This window comes from Bubalus kerabau, chromosome 11 (assembly GCF_029407905.1).
Source record: "Bubalus kerabau isolate K-KA32 ecotype Philippines breed swamp buffalo chromosome 11, PCC_UOA_SB_1v2, whole genome shotgun sequence".
Lineage (NCBI taxonomy): Eukaryota > Metazoa > Chordata > Mammalia > Artiodactyla > Bovidae > Bubalus > Bubalus kerabau.
In genome coordinates, this window is record NC_073634.1 from 49,497,879 (window position 1) to 49,516,546 (window position 18,668).

The 18,668-nt window shown below is 43.8% G+C and overlaps 2 protein-coding genes across 2 annotated transcripts; both read left to right on the forward strand.

The window, feature by feature from the left end:
- The first annotated feature begins 424 nt into the window (after positions 1–424).
- LOC129623805 (interleukin-36 alpha-like) lies at positions 425–5,004 on the forward strand. Its single transcript, XM_055541730.1, has 5 exons — positions 425–429; positions 1,457–1,518; positions 1,801–1,914; positions 2,070–2,209; positions 4,789–5,004. The coding sequence occupies exons 1-5, from the start codon at positions 425–427 to the stop codon at positions 5,002–5,004; spliced, it is 537 nt and encodes a 178-aa protein (XP_055397705.1).
- A 5,775-nt stretch (positions 5,005–10,779) lies between these two features.
- Positions 10,780–17,140, forward strand: IL36B (interleukin 36 beta). Its single transcript, XM_055541731.1, has 4 exons — positions 10,780–10,795; positions 11,318–11,425; positions 14,944–15,083; positions 16,928–17,140. Exons 1-4 carry the CDS (start codon positions 10,780–10,782, stop codon positions 17,138–17,140), a joined length of 477 nt encoding a protein of 158 aa, XP_055397706.1.
- The last annotated feature ends 1,528 nt before the right edge of the window (positions 17,141–18,668 follow it).

Consider the following 18,668-nt stretch of genomic DNA (forward strand, 5'->3'; position numbering starts at 1 on the left):
TATCCAAGTGCATTCAGTCCTGTGTAAGGAGCATGGGGGTGATGTCACAAGCTCTGGATTTTCCTCTGCCATTTCCTTCTCAAGGGGACCTTCCCCATCCAGGGATCCAACTAGTGTCTCCTACAACTCCTGCCTTGGCAGGTGGATTCTTTTAACACTGAGCCACCTGGGAAGCCCTTTCTTCTTAGAGCATGGGAATCAACTCATGCTAAGGGATGCTCTACGCAGGACCTCTTTATAGACTCAACTTGATTCTGAATTCCAGTTTTGACCCAAAGAAACTTGCTGTACATTTAAATGTCAGTGCTTCATGACTCCACACTCCTAAGAGGACAGCTCACCAGCTTACCATGGGCTACCCAGGACAAGATCAAGGAGCAAGAATCTTTGGGGAGGGTAAAGGCGTGAACATGAGAGTGTCTTTATGAGGTGAGGCAGGCTGGTGAGGTAGTTAGGAACCCTATGAGAAATGTTAACACAATCCCATCAGAGGCTGAAGAACCTGAGACATTTATTCACCAATCCCCTCCTCAATTGGTTAAGCCTGCCCCTGAGATGCAAGCCCTTGATGTGGAGCAGACAGAAGCTGGGAACCACTACAGATAGTGAACTCAGATGGGCTGAAAGGTCGGGACAGAGTCTCACCAGCACTGCCTGTTTCCCTTTGCGGAAGAACTAATGCATGTCTTCTAGCTCAGGGAATAGAGCATCTAGGAGCCACTACTCTAGAGTCCATGAGGGGTAGGATGTGCAGGAGCTGACCTTGTCCAGGCAAGGCTTTCCTTGAGTGGAGAGGCAGCATTCACACTCGCTCTGAAAAGCTGGAGGAGCATACACTGGAGTGTTTGTATTTTTTCATCCGAGATTGGCAGGGGATAAGATGACTGGACCAGGAGTGGTTGGAAACTACACAGGCCTTAGGGGACCCCTCCCTTTCTAAGTCTACCTTGAACCCACTGTGGGTTTCCACTCTTTGGAATAAGATTAGTGTAACATTTTGCAGCATCATTGCTTAGTCATCGGCCATGGGACAGTCCCCTAACACTTCTTTCCTCAAACTCAGTGTTGATGTTTCCTGGTGACTGCTCTTAAAGACTTAGCATGCCTCCTTTTTCATGGTGTGTGAACAGGTTGCAACCCTGCCCCAGTTGATATTTCTTTATATAAAGCCTCACTAAATTACCCTGGTGTCAGAAGCTGACAAATACTCAGGGTGCTGGGAAGTCCTAGCCCCAATGAGGCAGAACTTCCTCTTTTCTTGATGTGGGTCAAAGGCTCTGGCCCTACTGGACTCTGTCAGAGCACCTGAGCACAGAAGAAGCCATAGTCCATAGCCATAGGGACACAGCGTCCTTCGTAGCTGCAAAACCTGCTGACCTTTGATCTTTTCTGCTTCCAGACCTCTGGCCTTGGCCCTCCTGTCATTTTAAGGCTCTGGGTTTACTTCTGAATGCAGGTACCACTGCTTCTGCTGGAAGGTAGGCTACGTCCAAGAAGGTGAACAGGAGAGGGAGCGAGGTGAGTTCTGGGACCGTAGATTCTCCCTGAGGTTGCTGTTGGCTCATTAGCTCTTCTTCTGACTCAAGGTCAAACCGTGGCTTGGGACTGACTCAGATCCTCCTGTGGGATCCATCTGCACATACATGTCTTCACACCTTGGCAGTTCTGACACGCCATCATCCAAAGACGATGGAAAAGTAAAAGGTCCAGTTGAAGATGTACATGGAAGGGCAAAAAAATTGGGAAGTGGGGATATTCGGTACACTGCTGCTCACATTTGCCTTTTGATTTTCTCTACAGTATTATCCAGGATACACCCGATTCTGGTGAATATTCAGGATATCAACCATCTGGTATGGGTCCTTCAAGGCCAGACCCTCACAGCTGTCCCGAGGAAGGGCCAAATGGATCCAGGTGAGTGGCAAGGCCTGTCCACGGCAGTCCCTTTGGCCAGTACTGCTGTGTGGTGTGTGCTCAGTTTTTTCATTTCACTGTGAATAGACTCGTTAACTGGGCTTATCTCGTAGGTTGTAATGAATGAGTGACCTGTGATTATGTTGTGTTCCCAGTCACTGTTACCTTAGTCTCATGCAAGTACACAGAGACTCTTGAGAAGGGCAGGGGGAATCCTGTCTACTTGGGACTGAAGGAGCCAGAGCTTTGTCTATTCTGCACGAAGGTCAAGGGGCAGCCCACGCTGCAGCTTCAGGTGAGTATGGAAAATAAGGGTCTTGTCTATGCCTGGCTAGGAGTGAAAGTGAAAGTGTTGGTTGCTCAGTTGTGTCCCACTTTGTCACCACAAACTGTAGCCCTGCCAGGTTCCTCTGTCCATGGGGTTTTCCAGGCAAGAATACTGGAGTGGGTTGCCATTTCCTACTCCAGGGGATCTTCCCCACCCAGGGATTGAACCCAAGTCTCCAGCATTGTGGGCAGATTTTTGACCATCTGAGCCATAGCATTTACCCCCAACTAGGAGGAAGATGCACATTAATTTCACTAAGTGCTCATTTGAAGGAAAATTTAGCTTTTTAGAATCTTTGTTAAAGTTTTATTTTTTAATTTATTTCTAGCTGTGCCGGCTCTTCATTGCTGTGCATGGGCATTCTCTAGTTGCTGAGAACAGGGGCTATTCTCTAATTGAGGTGCACAGGCTTCTCATTGTGCACTGAGAAGTGGTGGCTTCTCTTGTTGCAGAACATGGGCTCTAGAGCATGAGGGCTTCAACAGTTGTGGCACACAGGCTTAGTTTCCCTGCGGCATGTGGGATCCTCCCAGACCAGGGATCAAACCTGTGTTCCCCGCATTGACAGGCCCATTCTTAACCACTGGACCACCAGAGAAGTACTCTAGAATCTTTTAAAGGACAAACTATTTATTATCCTTATGCATATTTATTTTTGGTTCTTTAGGCTGTGTGTATTATGAAATAAGAAAAAATTGCAGGAGTGTTTTGAAACTAATCTGCTAAAATCATTTGTTTTGCTTAAAAAGTAATTCAGCAAAGAAGGATTTTAGATTTATTCTTGACTATATATATGAATCTCTCTCTGTCTCTCTCTCTCTCTCTCTCTCTCTCTCTCTATCTCTTTCTCTCTCTCACACACACACACACAGAGTCATCCTTTGGCATCTTTGGGGGATTTGGTGCAGGACTCCTCTATCCCTCATGGATACCAAAGTGGACGCTCAAGTTCCTATATAACCTATATAATTATGTAACCTATTCTTTAAATCATCTCTAGATTACTTAATAATACCTAATACAGTGAGAACACTATATAAATAGTTGCCAGCATACAGAAAATTCAAGTTTTGCTTTTTTGGAACTTTCTGGATTTTTTTGTTGTTTTTTTTTCTAAATATTTTTGGTCCTCAGTTGGTTTACTCCAAGTATGCAGAATCTGCTGATAGGAAGGGTCAACTGCACATTTGTGGGTGGAATCAGCTATGACAGTTTCAGCAGTTGATTATCACTAGGTGGATGAGCAAATTAAAACATGTTTTTGACAGGAGATAGTTTTCAACTTTAAGTGAACAAGCAATTCTCTGTAACAAACATTTTAATAATGCGGTTCTCCATTATTTAAAAATATTTTAAGTTATAGGAGGATCACAAACCAGACCTCTGTGTGCTTTAGGAAATCTCTTGATCCCTTGATCTATACATTCTATAGGTTTCCCAGGTGGCCCTAGTAGTAAAGAACCCGCCTGCTAATGCAGGAGACATAAGAGACACAGGTTTGATCCCTGTGTCGGGAAGATCCCCTGAAGGCAGGCATGGCAACCCACTCCAATATTCTTGCCTGGAGAATCCCATGGACAGAGGAGCCTGGCAGGCTACAGTCCATAGTGTTGCAAAGAGTCGGACACAACTGAAGCAACTTAGCATGCATGCATGTATGTTCTATATCTATATTTGTTCTAGTGGAAAGAAGAGTGAAAGTGAAAGTCACTCAGTCATGTCCGACTCTTTGGAACCCCATGGATTAAACAGTCCATGCAATTCTCCAGGCCAGAATAATGGAGTCAATGGCTATTCCCTTCTCCAGGGGATCTTCCCAACCTGGGGGCCAAACCCAGGTCTCCCCCATTGCAGGCAGATTCTTTACCAGCTGAGCCACCAGGGAAGACCATCTACTGGAGTCAGGAATAAATGTAAAAGCCTTCAGCAAACAAGCATAGGCAGACACTCAATTTGATGACAAGATAGAAAATAGTGGTTTAATGATGGGCAATTTTGCCCCTGACAAATTTTTCAATGTCTGGTGATATTTTTAGTTGCCACACCTAGGAACTAGGGGATTCTGCTCATCTCTAGTGGGTAGAAGCCAGGGGCGCTATTAAACCTCCCAGCATACACAAGACAGAGCCTGACAACAAAAGATTATTCTGCCCAAAACATCCATAGTTCTGAGGTTAGAGACACTTGATATGAAACAACCTTGTTTAGATTCATGATAACTGTTATGTAACTATTCCTTTGGTTTATAAGGAACAGGTAATGGCTAAATCTGTGCTTTGTATTCTCAAAAACATTGATGTCAGCACTGTTCTTCTTCAAAGGCTCACATTAAGAACCACTGAAATTAGTGGTCTAAGTTTTCCCTCCTAAACTTAATATCTCTAAAGTATTTGGGGCTGATAATTTTTAATGGTTTAATATGAAATAGAGGTGTCCAGGCCTGTTTCAACAGCGAAAACAATCTCGAATAGGAACTGTTAGTGTGCAGAGTGTGGAACAACTCAAACGGTGCTGTTTCTCCCTGGGACCTCCTTCTCGCCCTTTAGGAACGGAACATAATGGATCTGTACCACCAAACTGAGCCTGTGAAGCCTTTTCTCTTCTACCATGACCAGAATGGCAGGGCCTCCAGCTTTGAGTCTGTGGCCTTCCCTGGCTGGTTCATCGGCTCCTGCTCCAGTGGAGGCTGTCCTGTGATTATCACCCAGGAACTGGGGAAAATCTACACTACCGACTTTGGGTTCACAGTACTCCAGGCTTAAGGCTGGTCTAGGGATGAGGGTTGTTTTCTGCACAGAGAATCTTGTCTTTGGTTTCCTCCATTCAAGCTCCTGAAATGCTTCTGAATCACAACACTGCAAATCAGCAATACTTTAATTAATTAAGAAAAAAAAAAGAGAGAAAAGTACTTTGGAGATGAACACTGTCATACCGATCATTCAACAAGGAAAGGCAGAATTGCCAGAATTATGTCCATTTCATTTTTGGGGGGCTTGCAGATTCCCCAACTGTGAATTGAACCATCTTAGTCTTAAAAGAAGGAAGAATCTTGGTTAAGCTTTTCACCCAAGAGTATCTTACTGACCTCAACATGTCCATGCAGTGACAACGTACGCACAACACTGGACCAAGTTGTGTGCCCTCCACCAGGACACGTGGACAACAGTGCAGAGAAATTGAGGATCTTTGCTATGGCCATGTGGCTAAATTATGACACCTTGACAAAAATACTAAAGAAAACTCTACTTAACATACCTGCTAATGATGCTTCAAATAACAAATGAAGGTGATGATTCTTTCATTTGGAGTCCAGATCTCTGGATTTTCAGATATGTTGCTCTGTGGCAATGTATCAAGATCTTTTGGATCCTGGTGGGGAAAAGCTGACAGACAAGTTCCATAAAAGAAAAGACTAAGAAGAAAGCTGGAACCCCTTTGTGGGAGTGGCTTGTGTCTCAGTGAAGTTATGTGCTCTGCTGGTTTGAATGAAGAACTAGTGTTGTTTATGAAGCTTTCACCTAAAGTGTTATCACTGGATCTCATGGAAAGTTAAATTTGTGAAATAAAAAATTTGCTCCTCTCAGTTGCTGTTATGAATTTAATGACTTTAATGGGATATCATGATCATAATACTGACTCCTTGCATTCATAATTAGTTTTATCATTTTTTCCCATGAAATGATAAAAGCAGGTTCCCATGAAATCTCCCACTTCTAAGAAGAACCCAGTAGGATAGTTGTAGAAGATGGTATCTTCCTAAACTCAGGTTTCCCCTGGCTTCACTACTGGGGTGGTGGTACAAATAAAGCATCATTAGTAAATATCATACTCCATATTTTATGCATAATGCTACTGCACAGCTAACAAAACGCTCCCCCATCCTATCCCAGAAAGAGCTTCTGAGAGTCTCCTGTGGGTTTTTTCCATCAACTCACAGGCCATGATCTGACATGGCATCCACTCATCTAGAGCATAGTGGCAACAAAGACTTATCTTTTCCTCTACCCTTTATGAAATAACATTTCTTCCCACATCATGTCAGTAAACAGCATTCTCTGTAAATACGGGGATTTATTTCTTAAAATATTTATTTATTTATTTAATCTTGGCTGCCCTGGGTCTTCGTTGCTGTGTGGGCTGTTCTCTAGTTGCAGTGCATGGGCTTCTCATTGCATTGGCTTCTCTTGTTGCAGAGCACAGGCTCTGGGGCATACAAGCTTCAGTAATTGCTGCTTCCAAGCCCTAAAGCACAAGCTCAATAGTTGTGATGCATGGGCTTAGTTGCTCCATGGCTTGTGGGATCTTCCCATACCAGGGATTGGACCCATGTCCCCTGCACTGGCAGGTGGATTCTTATCCACTGAGCCACCAAAGAAGCCCAATATAGTGATTTTTTTTTTAAATTTTTTGTTATGATTTTACTTGTCTTGAGATTTGGAGAAAGATTATGGAGATAGTATTTTTCAAGCACATTGATGAATTTCTGGGCCCCACAAGCATTGCCTTGACCTCCTCACCTCATCCTAATATCTTCTGCCTTTTAGCATTTGAGTGGCCATGTTGATGTCAGAGATTCGATTTCTTCCTTGGGGATAGACAGCACAGAAATCCCTGAGCTTTTCATTTCTCATGGTTTCTACAGAAAAGTAGACCTGTTTCTCCTCTGCCTTTCCCTATGTAGGTAATTTCCCTAGAGCTGTGAGGTGGCCAGAACTCTTAAGAGAGTGAAAGGAGCTCTATGAAGAATTACACAGGAGGAATTCCCTGGGTTTCCAGTGATCAGCGCTTTCACTGCCAGAGCCTGGGTTTGACTCCTGGTCTAGGGGAACTAAGATCCCACAAGCCATGCAGCAGAGTCAAAACAAAACAAACAACAAACAAAACAAAAAACAATCCCCACCCAGAACAAAACAAAAATATCCCCCTTCAAAAAAACACCCCAAAACCCAAAATAATAAAAACCCAAATGAGTATCACCCTGGGACAATGGGCATAAACTGGATGCTCTTGGGCCATCTGGGGTGTACAGTCTCTTGGATTCAAGGCTGGAACCCATATCAGGCTTCCCAAGAACTCCGTCCCTACACTGTCTTGGCTGAAGAGCCAGGGTGAGCCCGAGGATCTTTAGGTATATCGGTCATCCAGCTGAAGGTGAAGCTCCTAGTCTCCTCTACCTGTTTGAGAGATCCTCTTGGGGTAGTCTATTTCTGCTATGGGATAGCAACCCCTGACTCTTCTCCATGAGGGGGCAGGAACTTGCCTCTCATCACAACAGATGCCCCTCCAAGGCAGCTCTCTCCCTTTCTCTCTTCCCAGTCTTCCTCTTATTCATAAAATATTCCATTCATGCCTTTGTTTATTTAATACATTTTACTATTCCCCAAAATAGGTGAGACACTATTTCAGACATTAAGGATCTAGTTAACAAGACAGACAAATTCCTTGGCCCCGTGAAGCTGGCATTTTGGTGCTGAGGACAATACACACACACATACATGTCTATGTACATACATATATACATATGTACATACACAGATAAATATCTATGGTGATGGCAACATACATATTATAAAGAAAATAATAGAGAAGAATTAGAAATCAGAGCATGAGTGAGCAGGCTCTTGGAGACAGGGCAGTCAGGGAAGACATCATTTAGAGACTGTTTGTTTGTTTGTTTGTTTTTTGCAAATGCATGGAAGTAAGGGGGTGGACCCTATAAGGTCTGGGAAAGCCCAATTCCTGCAGAGAAACAGGAGAGGCTCCCTGAGAAGATGAGCTCTTTTTTGGGGGCAGAGGGTAGAATCAGCAAGACACCAGAGCAGGGAGGGTAGGAAGGGCAGGGATAGAAGATGTGCGGAGAGACAAGCAAGGGCAAGTTTATAAGCAAGGGCAAATTTACGTGTGCTTGTGTGAGCTGTGTTGAGCTCTTTTGGGGTGTGCTGTGAAGCCATGGGAGAGTTATGAGCAGGGCAGTGATAGGATCACACTGGCATCTTTGATCCTGCTCACTGCTGCTGGGCGGAGTTTAACTTGAGGGAGGTAAGAACGGAAGCAGGGAGGCCAGTTAGGGACTGCTGCAATACTCAATGGGAGAGAGTCAGTGGTGGGTTTCAGAGAACAGAGCCCTGATCAGTGGTTGTGAGTAATGTGGAAGTAAATCTTGGCATGGAATGAATACTTCTTTACTTTTAGGCTTGCATGTTTGCATGCTAAGTTGTGTCAACTCTTTGTGACCTCGTGGACCGTAGCCCGCCACGCTCCTCTGTCCCTGGGACTCTCCAGGCAAGAATACTGGAGTGGGTTGCCATGCCCTCCTCCAGGGGATCTTCCAGCTGGAGGGATTGAACCAGGGTCTCCCACATCTCCTGCAATAGCACACATGTTCTTTACCACTAGCACCACCTAGGACTGACCAACAATATGGGTTTCAAGGGTAATGGTTCCCTTTCACCGCCTATGTTGAGGCTGTCTGATTCCTGAAGCAGAGACAGGAAGCCAGGAGACCTCCAAATTTCCTCCTATTAAGTGAGTCTCCTTAGACACAGTGCAGTTTTTAATATCCACCACCAAGCACAAGGCTCCCTATGTATCTCAGTTAACACAGGGTGCAGGAAATCATGACCCAAAGGCAACACACTACATAGTGGTTAAGAACAGAGAGGTTTGACTTTTTTTTTTTTTTAACTTTACATAATTGTATTAGTTTTGCCAAATATCAAAATGAATCCGCCACAGGTATAAAAATAATTTTTTTGTTTATTTATTTTTGGCTGTGCTGGGTCTTTGTTGCTGGGCAGGCTTTTCTCTAGTTGCGGTGAGTGGGGGCTACTCTTCATTGCGGTACAAAGGCTTCCTGTTTCAGTGGCCTCTTTTGTTGTGGGGCACAGGCTCTAGGGTACATGGACTTCAGTCGTTGTGACATGTGGGCTCAGTAGTTGTGATTCCTGGACTCTAGAGCACAAGCTCAGTAGTTGTGGCTCACGGCTTAGTTACCCCACGGCATATGGAATCTTACTGGTTCAGGGATCAAACCTGTGTCTCCTGCATTGGCAGGTGGGTTTTTCACCACTGAGATACCAGGGAAGCCCAGAAAGACTTGATTTTTAACTTAGCTACATTTCTTAGTGGCTATATGACTTTGGGTAAGTTTTGCCATTTCTCAGGGACTGTTTTCTTCCATAAGAAATAAAGATGAATGGCTCCTAGAGGATGAAAGATTCATCAGGTACATCTCTATCAGATACAGAATGAGATCTCAATGTTGGTTATGCAAAACTCTGAAAGGAGGACTATGGATTGCCCCAAATAGGATATGAATGAGGCCATGGCTCACACCATCAGTGAATCAAGTGAGCCACACCTCTGCCTCCAAAGCAGTCCAGAAGGAAGTTCTCCTTCTTAACTCAGCATCTGGCCTTTTCTGTATTTCCTCATCGGTGTTTCCTGATATTTACTCTCCTCTGGTTTCTCTAGGACCCCAGCCTGGCCACACCTGTGTTGCCTCTCAGTCACTCGCTGAATCCTCATGAGACCTCTGTCTTGGACCAGTTTTCTTGCCAAAGTGGGCACACCCAGAGCCAGGAAATAACCCTCCTTCCTCACTCATTTAAAGGCCTGGAAGTCCTGGACAGTTCTACAGGGCACTTGGGTGCAGGTGGAGCCTTAAGATTGGGCTCTAGGACAAGAGCATCTCTTTGGACAAAGGTAACTGCTGCTCCTCAGAAACTGTGTATGGGAAACCTTCCTTCACTGCTCTGTGTCCAGCCTTGAGGAACCTCTGGGAGCCTTGGTCCAAGACACGCATTGTCAGAGGAACTGAGACTGCTTCTAGAGTGCTGCTGGTAGTGGGTTTACTCTTTCTCTAGGGATGACTATAGATTCAGGCACTGCATATCCTGAGGCAGAGGGGGATGTGAACAATTGGTTCTCACTGTGGGGAGTTTGTGGTCTTCTTGGGGAATTGTCATGGTTCCCTAACCAGAAGCTCAGAGATAGATGTCCCCTAACAGTCAAAATACCTCATGTGGTCCGTGGACATACTTGTGCAGAGGTTCCTCTTTGGATGAAGGGTTGGGGAAGATGTGAGTCAGAAAAACAGGGTAGCTACTGGTTATTTAGGATGCTCAAGTGTGAAGTCAGATAGCTGGTGGCTTATCAGCTGTGCAAAATGGAGACAGGCAAGTACTCTTTCTTCCTCTAAATCCAGAGACTTAGTACCTGAGCTGATGCACTGAAATCTCCTAACAATCCTAGCTGTGATGGATAGAGGGCATCCCAGGACCACTCAGCCCTGACAGTGACGGGAGCTTCCATCTTGGGTTTTATAGCCCTGGAACATGCTTTTCCCATTCTTACTCTCAAATGTGCCTCTAAGATAGGGTCTCAGGACAGTTTTTTTTATACAGAATTCTGGGGGAAGGGAGAGAAATGGATAACGTATTTTCCTTCCCTCTTTCCCTACCAGACTAACCGCTGGACCACAGCCTCTCCACCATCTGGTCTACCTCGTCCTCTTCACAGAAAGCCCTGAAGCCAACATGGCGTGCCCTATGTGTAAGTGGTGAATCACAAACCAGCTTGGAAATACTTCCATCTGGTCTCCCCAAAGAAATGGAGTACAAGGGTTTCTGTTTTGTAATTTAGAGTACAAGAAACCCTTGTAGTCCAGATTATTCATTCAAAATAAATAAGGAGTTCTAGAACTACTTAATTATTTTGATAAAGAGGGTAAATAAGAAATAATGTATTGATGACTGATTTATATATACTTTGTTTTGTTACTACCCAGAGACTATCAATCAGCAAAAAGACAAGTCACTGATAATCCTAGAAAAAAGGGTGAATCTTGAAAGACTCTTGGGACTATGAGTGCATTAGCTTCTTTCAGATGCGTTGGTTCACAAACCAGCCCCTGCCCTATTTCCCTTCCCTTTTTCCAATAGCCACTCTTTGTCAGAGCAGTAAATCTACTCCTAGGAATCCTAGGAATCAGAGGCCTTTATTACCAGTTGCAATTGGAGTCCTAAAGTTTACAATAACCTCATGTATATTTTGTGATTTTCTGTCTTCTGGCAGCGCAAGAACATCCCAGTTACCTTCACATTCGTGATTCTCAGCAGATGGTGTGGGTCGTAAAAGGAAATTCATTAATAGCAGTTCCTTCTAGCAACAACGTTAAACCTGGTGAGTGACAATCAAAGCCACTGTGCTGCCCTTAAAGGGACATCAGCTCCACTGGGGATGGGGCCAAGCTTGTGTGAGCTTGGGAAGCATATTCTTGGGGACAGCTTCAGTGTCCTCAAGAAAGGCAGGAAAGGGCAAGATGGTTCCCTCACACCATCTGGAAAGGGTATGAGGAAAGAAGACCTGTACCCAGAAATGAGGGTGTGATGGATCTGGAGCTCTCCTTACCAAAAGAAAATGTCCTTGATTAAGAAGAGATTATTCATTCAATTAACAGCTGACCTTCTCCTTGGAATTTCTCTCTTCTAAATTTCAACCATTGCTACCTCTGTCCCTAAATTTAAACTGTTTCATCTTTCCATTACCATACCTGTATTTTTCTAATTTGGAGTCCTCTCTTCTAATAATAGGGGAATATTCCTTCCTCCCATCAATCCATTGCATGCCTATTATACCTCAATAAAGCTGGAAAAAAAGTCAATCCAAGTCAGCTTCTTTTCCTTTCTTGTTTGTTCCTTTGATGTTTGATTTCATTCCCCTTTCCCCTGCTTGTTCTGTCTTTGTCTTCTTTCTAACTCTGATTAGACATGCACTAATGGAATATTTCCAGGCTTAATACTAAAAACCTCCTCTGGATTTGCACATTTCATTTCTACAAGTGTTCTATTTTCCTATGTGGTAATCTACATACTGTTCTGTGTACAGTCATAGTCAAGTACACAGCTTGTCTCCATTTCCCCACCTGTCCATGCTTACATCAAACAATAAAACTTCTGAATTGTTCTTTGCCCACTCATCTCTAGCTTCTCTTTCCAGTCACCAGACCCATTTGTCTGTCCTCACTTTTTGTTCCTCAGTGGCTGCTGCTGCTAAGTCACTTCAGTCGTGTCCGACTCTGTGCGACCCCATAGACGGCAGCCCACCAGGCTCCCCTGTCCCTGGGATTCTCCAGACAAGAACACTGGAATGGGTTGCCATTTCCTTCTCCTCAGGGGCAGTCAGCATAATTGATTACTCTTTCTTGAACACTCTCTGTTTCATCCTTTGGTAAGAATGTTCTATGTGGTTCACTGGCTCTTCTTTTGCAGTCTCCCTTCTGACTCCATTTTCTCTTTAAAATAGCCAAATGCTGGCAATTTTCAGAGCTCAATCTGTAACCATCACCCCACCACTCTGAAGGGACTCAGAGCTGGTTTCTTGGATTGACGTGTTGCCTCTTCATTCTGACATTTATGCTTCCAACCCAGCTGTCTCCCCTGAAAATTTTACCTATGTCCTTTTTTGCTTCCATCTGACAGAAGATGATAGAAAGCAGAAGAGTGTGCATAGAGGGGCTTTGTGACCAAGTGTGAAAATGGCCTGGAATATCCCATTCATAACCATTGGCTAAAATGGAGTCACATGACTTGTAGCTAACTGCAAGGGATGCTGGGAAATGTAGTCTAACTCTGTGTCCAGAGACAAAACAAAAACAGATTTTGGCTAGTAGCTAGTGGCCTTTAAATTCCAACTATCATAGGGTGAATGTTCAGTGAATGTTTCCTGAACTGTTTGCTGAGCTGATGTACAGGTCTCTGTAACCCATTTCCTTTTGATGTCCTCTCAGACATCTCAGTGGCAATAGTGGTAAAGGACCTGCCTGTCACTGAAGGAGATGTAGGAGATGAGGGTTCAATCCCTAGGTTGGGAAGATCCCCTGGAGGAGGGCGTGGAAACCCACACCAGTATTCTTGTCTGAAGAATCCCTGGGACAGAAGACCCTGGTGGGCTACAGTGCATGGGGGTCACAGAGAGTCGGACACGACTGAAGTGACTTAGCATGCAGACATCTCTAACATCTATTCCAAAAGTGGAACTGTGGATCTGACTTCTCAAAACGGTTTACAGACCCAGTCTTCCCCATCTTCTTCTTCACCCTGTTCACTGGAGCCAGAAATACAGGAGGCATCCTTATTTCTTCTTTTCTTTGATCTCCATTTAATCCACCAGCAGAGACTGATGAGTCTATGTGCAAAATAAACCTTATTTCTAAGTTAATATCATCTTTCACTTGGAACACCGTATTACTTCCTCACTGCCCTCTCTCCCACTTCACTTGTGTAGCTTTGCATCCTATCTTCACAAACCATCAACAGTGACCTTCTTACCACATTAATTGAAGAATATTGTTTCCAAGTATTTGTGTTTTGGGGGTGGAGGTTTGGGGAAAGTGAGCAGTGAGGAGATCTGAGGCACACCAATCTTATTTTTGGAGCCTGGAACTTAACGAGCTTCTTTCCATGTAAGGGTCTTAACATTTCCTTTCCCTGTCAACATTCTTCATCCAAACCCCTCCACCACCACATTTCTGTTTCTTCATTTACTGGCTTCCTCTTAGTGTTAAGTTCTTGGCTTGAACTTCACTCTGCTTTTTTGCTTCCTCTTTCTTGGTCTCTCTCCTACTGTCTCAGACCTTTGTCAGTTTCCCCAAAACAGGTGTTGCCACTTGTGGTTCTGGTCATTTCTCTGTTTCCATGGTTTAGTTCCATTTTCCATGGTGGCAATAACAATGTCTCTTGTTCTCAGCTAAGTCTCCAGAGCCTTGAGTGAGCACTCAACAAAGAATGTTGAATGGATAAATTCCCTTCTCCCTACCCAGAAGGATAGATGCAGAACATGCAGGCTCCTGGGAATCATCTGCTAAATTAGTTGAGAATTAAATTATACTGATAGCAACAGAAAATCCACTCAACTAGTAATTTATTAGGGGCTTCCCCAGTGGCTCAGTAGTAAGGAATCTGCTTTCCAATGCAGGAGTTGTGGGTTTGATCCCAGGGTCAGGAAGAACCCCTGGAGGTGGGCATGGCAACCCACTCCCAGTATTCTTGCATGGGAAATCTCATGGACAGAGGAGCCTGGCAGGCTGCAGTCCATGAGATTGCAAAAGAGTCAGACATAACTTGGTGACTAAACCATCCAGCAGGAATTAAATAAGATAGAAATTCCTTTCTTTCTCAGGGAAAAGACGCCTGAGAAGGCAGACTAAGGCCCATAGGTGCCTGTGTAATGCCACCAGATTCCAAGGATTCTAGGGTTCTGCTTTACCATCTTCAAGATCACCGTCACCACCATCTAGGTATAAAGACAGGGCATAAGAAGAAAGCTCCTTCCAACTGAGTGAACTCCTTTTAAAGAAGAACATTCTTAGAAATCCTACACAACATTCCACTTTTATCTCATGAGCTAAAACTTAAGCATATGGTCAAAGTTAGCTGTAAGTGTGATGGGAAATTTATTTTTATTTTGGGGAAGTAATATATCCTGGTGACAGCTGGGGCTCTGATATTAAGGAAGAAATAGGAAATGGATTTCAGCCAACTGATGAAGGGTTTCTGACACATGGCTAGTGGGAGAAGACTTTGTGAGGGGGGCGTGTCCTGGCTGCTCATTATCCCCTAGATGTGAGTGTCAGATCAGAAGGAATGGCCTTTTCACTGCTTGGAGCCTGACACCTGTTTCCATTTTCCCTGTGTTTCCAGTCATTCTTTCCTTGATAGCATGTAAAGACATGGAATTCAATAAGGAAGGAAATAGTACTCCACATTACCTGGGAATCAAGGACAAAAATCTCTGTCTCCACTGTACAGAAATCCAGGGCTATCCCACTTTGCAGCTTAAGGTGAGTGGTTGTGCAGCTAATTAGAGAAATACATTAATGAGAGGAACTTTCAATTTCATTTAATCTGTTACTGAATATAAGAATTAGGTTTGTATAATTCTACAGTAATAGAAGAACAGACTCTGTATGATTTCAATATCTCTAGACCATGAAATTTTTGCACCTTGTTTTGTGTCCCTGGATGATCCAGGGCCTCCTGGTTTATAGTCTATGGGAACTTGAATAGAATTTGTATCCTGCCACTGTGTGAAAATTGTATAATCTTAATTATGTTGAATTGGTCCATAGTGCTTTTTGGGTATACTATATGCTTCTGTTTTTCTGTATATTCATTCTAGTAACTTTTGAGAGTTTGATATTGAAATTCCAACTAAAAATCTTAATTTAATATTAAAAAGCTAGACATTACTTTGTCAACAAAGGTCCATCTAGTCAAGGCTAATAGTTTTTCCAGTAGTCATGTATGGATGCGAGAATTGGACTATAAAGAAAGCAGAGCACAAAAGAATTGATGCTTTTGAACTGTGGTGTTGAAGAAGACTCTTGAGAGTCCCTTGGACTGCAAGGAGATCCAACCAGTCCATCCTAAAGGAGATCAGTCCTGGGTGTTCATTGGAAGGACTGATGTTGAAGCTGAAACTCCAGTACTTTGGCCAACTGATGCAAAGAGCTGACTCATTTGAAAAGACCCTGATGCTGGGAAAGATTGAGGGCAGGAAGAGAAGGGGACAAGAGAGAACAAGATGGTTGGATGGCATCACCGACTCCATGGACATGAGTTTGGGTAAAGTCCGGGAGTTGGTGATGGACAGGGAGGCCTGGCATGCTGTGGTTCATGAGGTCGCAAAGAGTCAGACACTACTGAGCCACTGAACTGAACTGAACTGAAAAATAATTGTAACATATGGTGGAATAATATGTAACTTTGTTCTGTATTTTCCAAGTCTCCTGTAAATATGTTATCATCCTTTCATGCTGCTGCTGCTGCTGCTAAGTTGCTTCAGTCATGTCCAACTCTGTGTGACCCCATAGACGGCAGCCCACCAGGCTCCTCTGCCCATGGGATTTTCCAGGCAAGAGTACTGGAGTGGGGTGCCATTGCCTTCTCCACATCCTTTCATAATTTAGAAAATAAAAAAGAAAGAAGAAAACAAACAAACCAAAAAGAAACAGGTTTGCAATCCTGCATATTCACCATAAAGAAGAAAAGCTGACTTGATTCCCAAGTCAACACAAGAGACCTTTGGAAGGTGTAAGACTCATTTTACTGAAAGAGCTTACTCTGCAAGCCAGAGAATACATCCTTGAAAATGTTTCAGAATGGCCATTCTCAGTCCTCTTTAATCATCTCCCAGAGATCCTCTGAGGCTCTGGGATGCTTCCTCTTAAGTAAAGCTACTGAATGGCAGTGGAGACCAGAGGGGAGATTGTTAATTGGATTTGGTGGATGACACGCTTATGGTCCCCATTCTGAAAGTCAGATAGGTAGTTATGAATCCTCTGCTTCTGATGGAAGCTTAATGTATAAACCCACTTGGAGGTGGGGAACCTCGTGAGACTGGCCTGAACCATCCAATGAGTGCATCCATGAAAGAGTTTACAACTCCCTCTGTTTTCAGGAAGGCAGTTCTGGTTCAAGGAATCAGAAGCACCTCTTGCGATGGGATTCTGGGGTGGGGCCAAGAACTGGGAACCAGTGGATTGCCTGTGGCGTCCCCCTCTCATCTGCCTGTGTCCCCTACTGCGGTCTCTCTTTTTGCGGAAAGGGGACAGTGCCAGGGCTGAATTAGTTTATCTCCCTCCTCCCAAAAATCCTCTCTAACCAGCCTTTTTTGTACCTTCAGGAAGAAAATATCATGAATCTCTACAATAAGCCCAAAGGAGAGAAGTGCTTCCTGTTTTACCGCAATGATGAAGGCTCCACCGTTGTCTTTCAGTCTGTCTCCTACCCTGGCTGGTTCATTGCAACCTCCTCTGAGGCAGGGCACCCCGTTACCCTCACCAAGGAGAGGGGCACAGCCCAAAGCACGAATTACTACTTAGAGGGTGGACTCTAAATCCAGTCTGGGCTCTGGGTGGCTGAATCCAGTTCAGAGGATCAAGCAGTCAGAGGTTCTTCTGTTTGAAAACACAACAGATCATCTTAAGAGACCACCATACATGGATGCCCATCAACAGCCTACCTCATTCTCACCACCTCAAAACCACCTCCTCTTCTAGATACCCTCTAGATTTGTTGCTGTTGTTTAGTCACTAAGTTGTGTCTGACTCTTTTGTGACCCCATGGACTATAGCCTGCCAGGCTCCTCTGTCCATGGGATTTCCCAGGCAAAATATTGGAGTGGGTTGGCATTTCCTCCTCCAGGGGATCGAACCCGCATATCCCACATTGGCCAGCAAATTCGCTGAACCACCAGGGAAGCCCACCCTCTAGATAATCTCTAGATAATTTGTAGATACACTGTGTCCCCCACTTGCACATCATTCCAGTGTGAAACCTGAGTCACTTTTTATTCTTTCTTGATCTTGTCCCATCATCCTAGTTGCCAAGTCCAGTTAAATCCACTCCCAAATCCTTCTTACAACCTCTCTTGCTATTCCTTCTGCCAACCCATAGCCTGGAAATGTGACTTCCAAACATATAATCCTATCAATAAAAGATATTAATAATTCTATGCATGCTTATTATAAATATTGTAACATGAACTCCAAAAGATGAATCTAAAGGGTAAGGCGAATGTAAAATAAAAATATCACGTCTTGATAGTCATGATGAACTCATAGTATCATTAGTTAATAATTTGATACACAGTATACAATTCAGTTAAGATTAATTGTTAACCACAGTGGATGTAAATCAATCTGTGTTTCAAAGAATCACTAATAGCAGTTTTATACTTTTTTCTTTTTTTTTTAATTTTATTTTATTTTTAAACTTTACATAATTGTATTAGTTTTGCCAAATATCAAAATGAATCCGCCACAGGTATACATGTGTTCCCCATCCTGAACCCTCCTCCCTCCTCCCTCCCCATTCCATCCCTCTGGGTCGTCCCAGTGCACCAGCCCCAAGCATCCAGTATCGTGCATCGAACCTGGACTGGCAACTCGTTTCATACATGATATTTTACATGTTTCAGTGCCATTCTCCCAAATCTTCCCACCCTTTCCCTCTCTCACAGAGTCCATAAGACTGTTCTATACATCAGTGTCTCTTTTGCTGTCTCGTACACAGGGTTATTGTTACCATCTTTCTAAATTCCATATATATGCGTTAGTATACTGTATTGGTGTTTTTCTTTCTGGCTTACTTCACTCTGTATAATAGGCTACAGTTTCATCCACCTCATTAGAACGGATTCAAATGTATTCTTTTTAATGGCTGAGTAATACTCCATTGTGTATATGTACCACAGCTTTCTTATCCATTCATCTGCTGATGGACATCTAGGTTGCTTCCATGTCCTGGCTATTATAAACAGTGCTGCGATGAACATTGGGGTACACGTGTCTCTTTCCCTTCTGGTGTCCTCAGTGTGTATGCCCAGCAGTGGGATTGCTGGATCATAAGGCAGTTCTATTTCC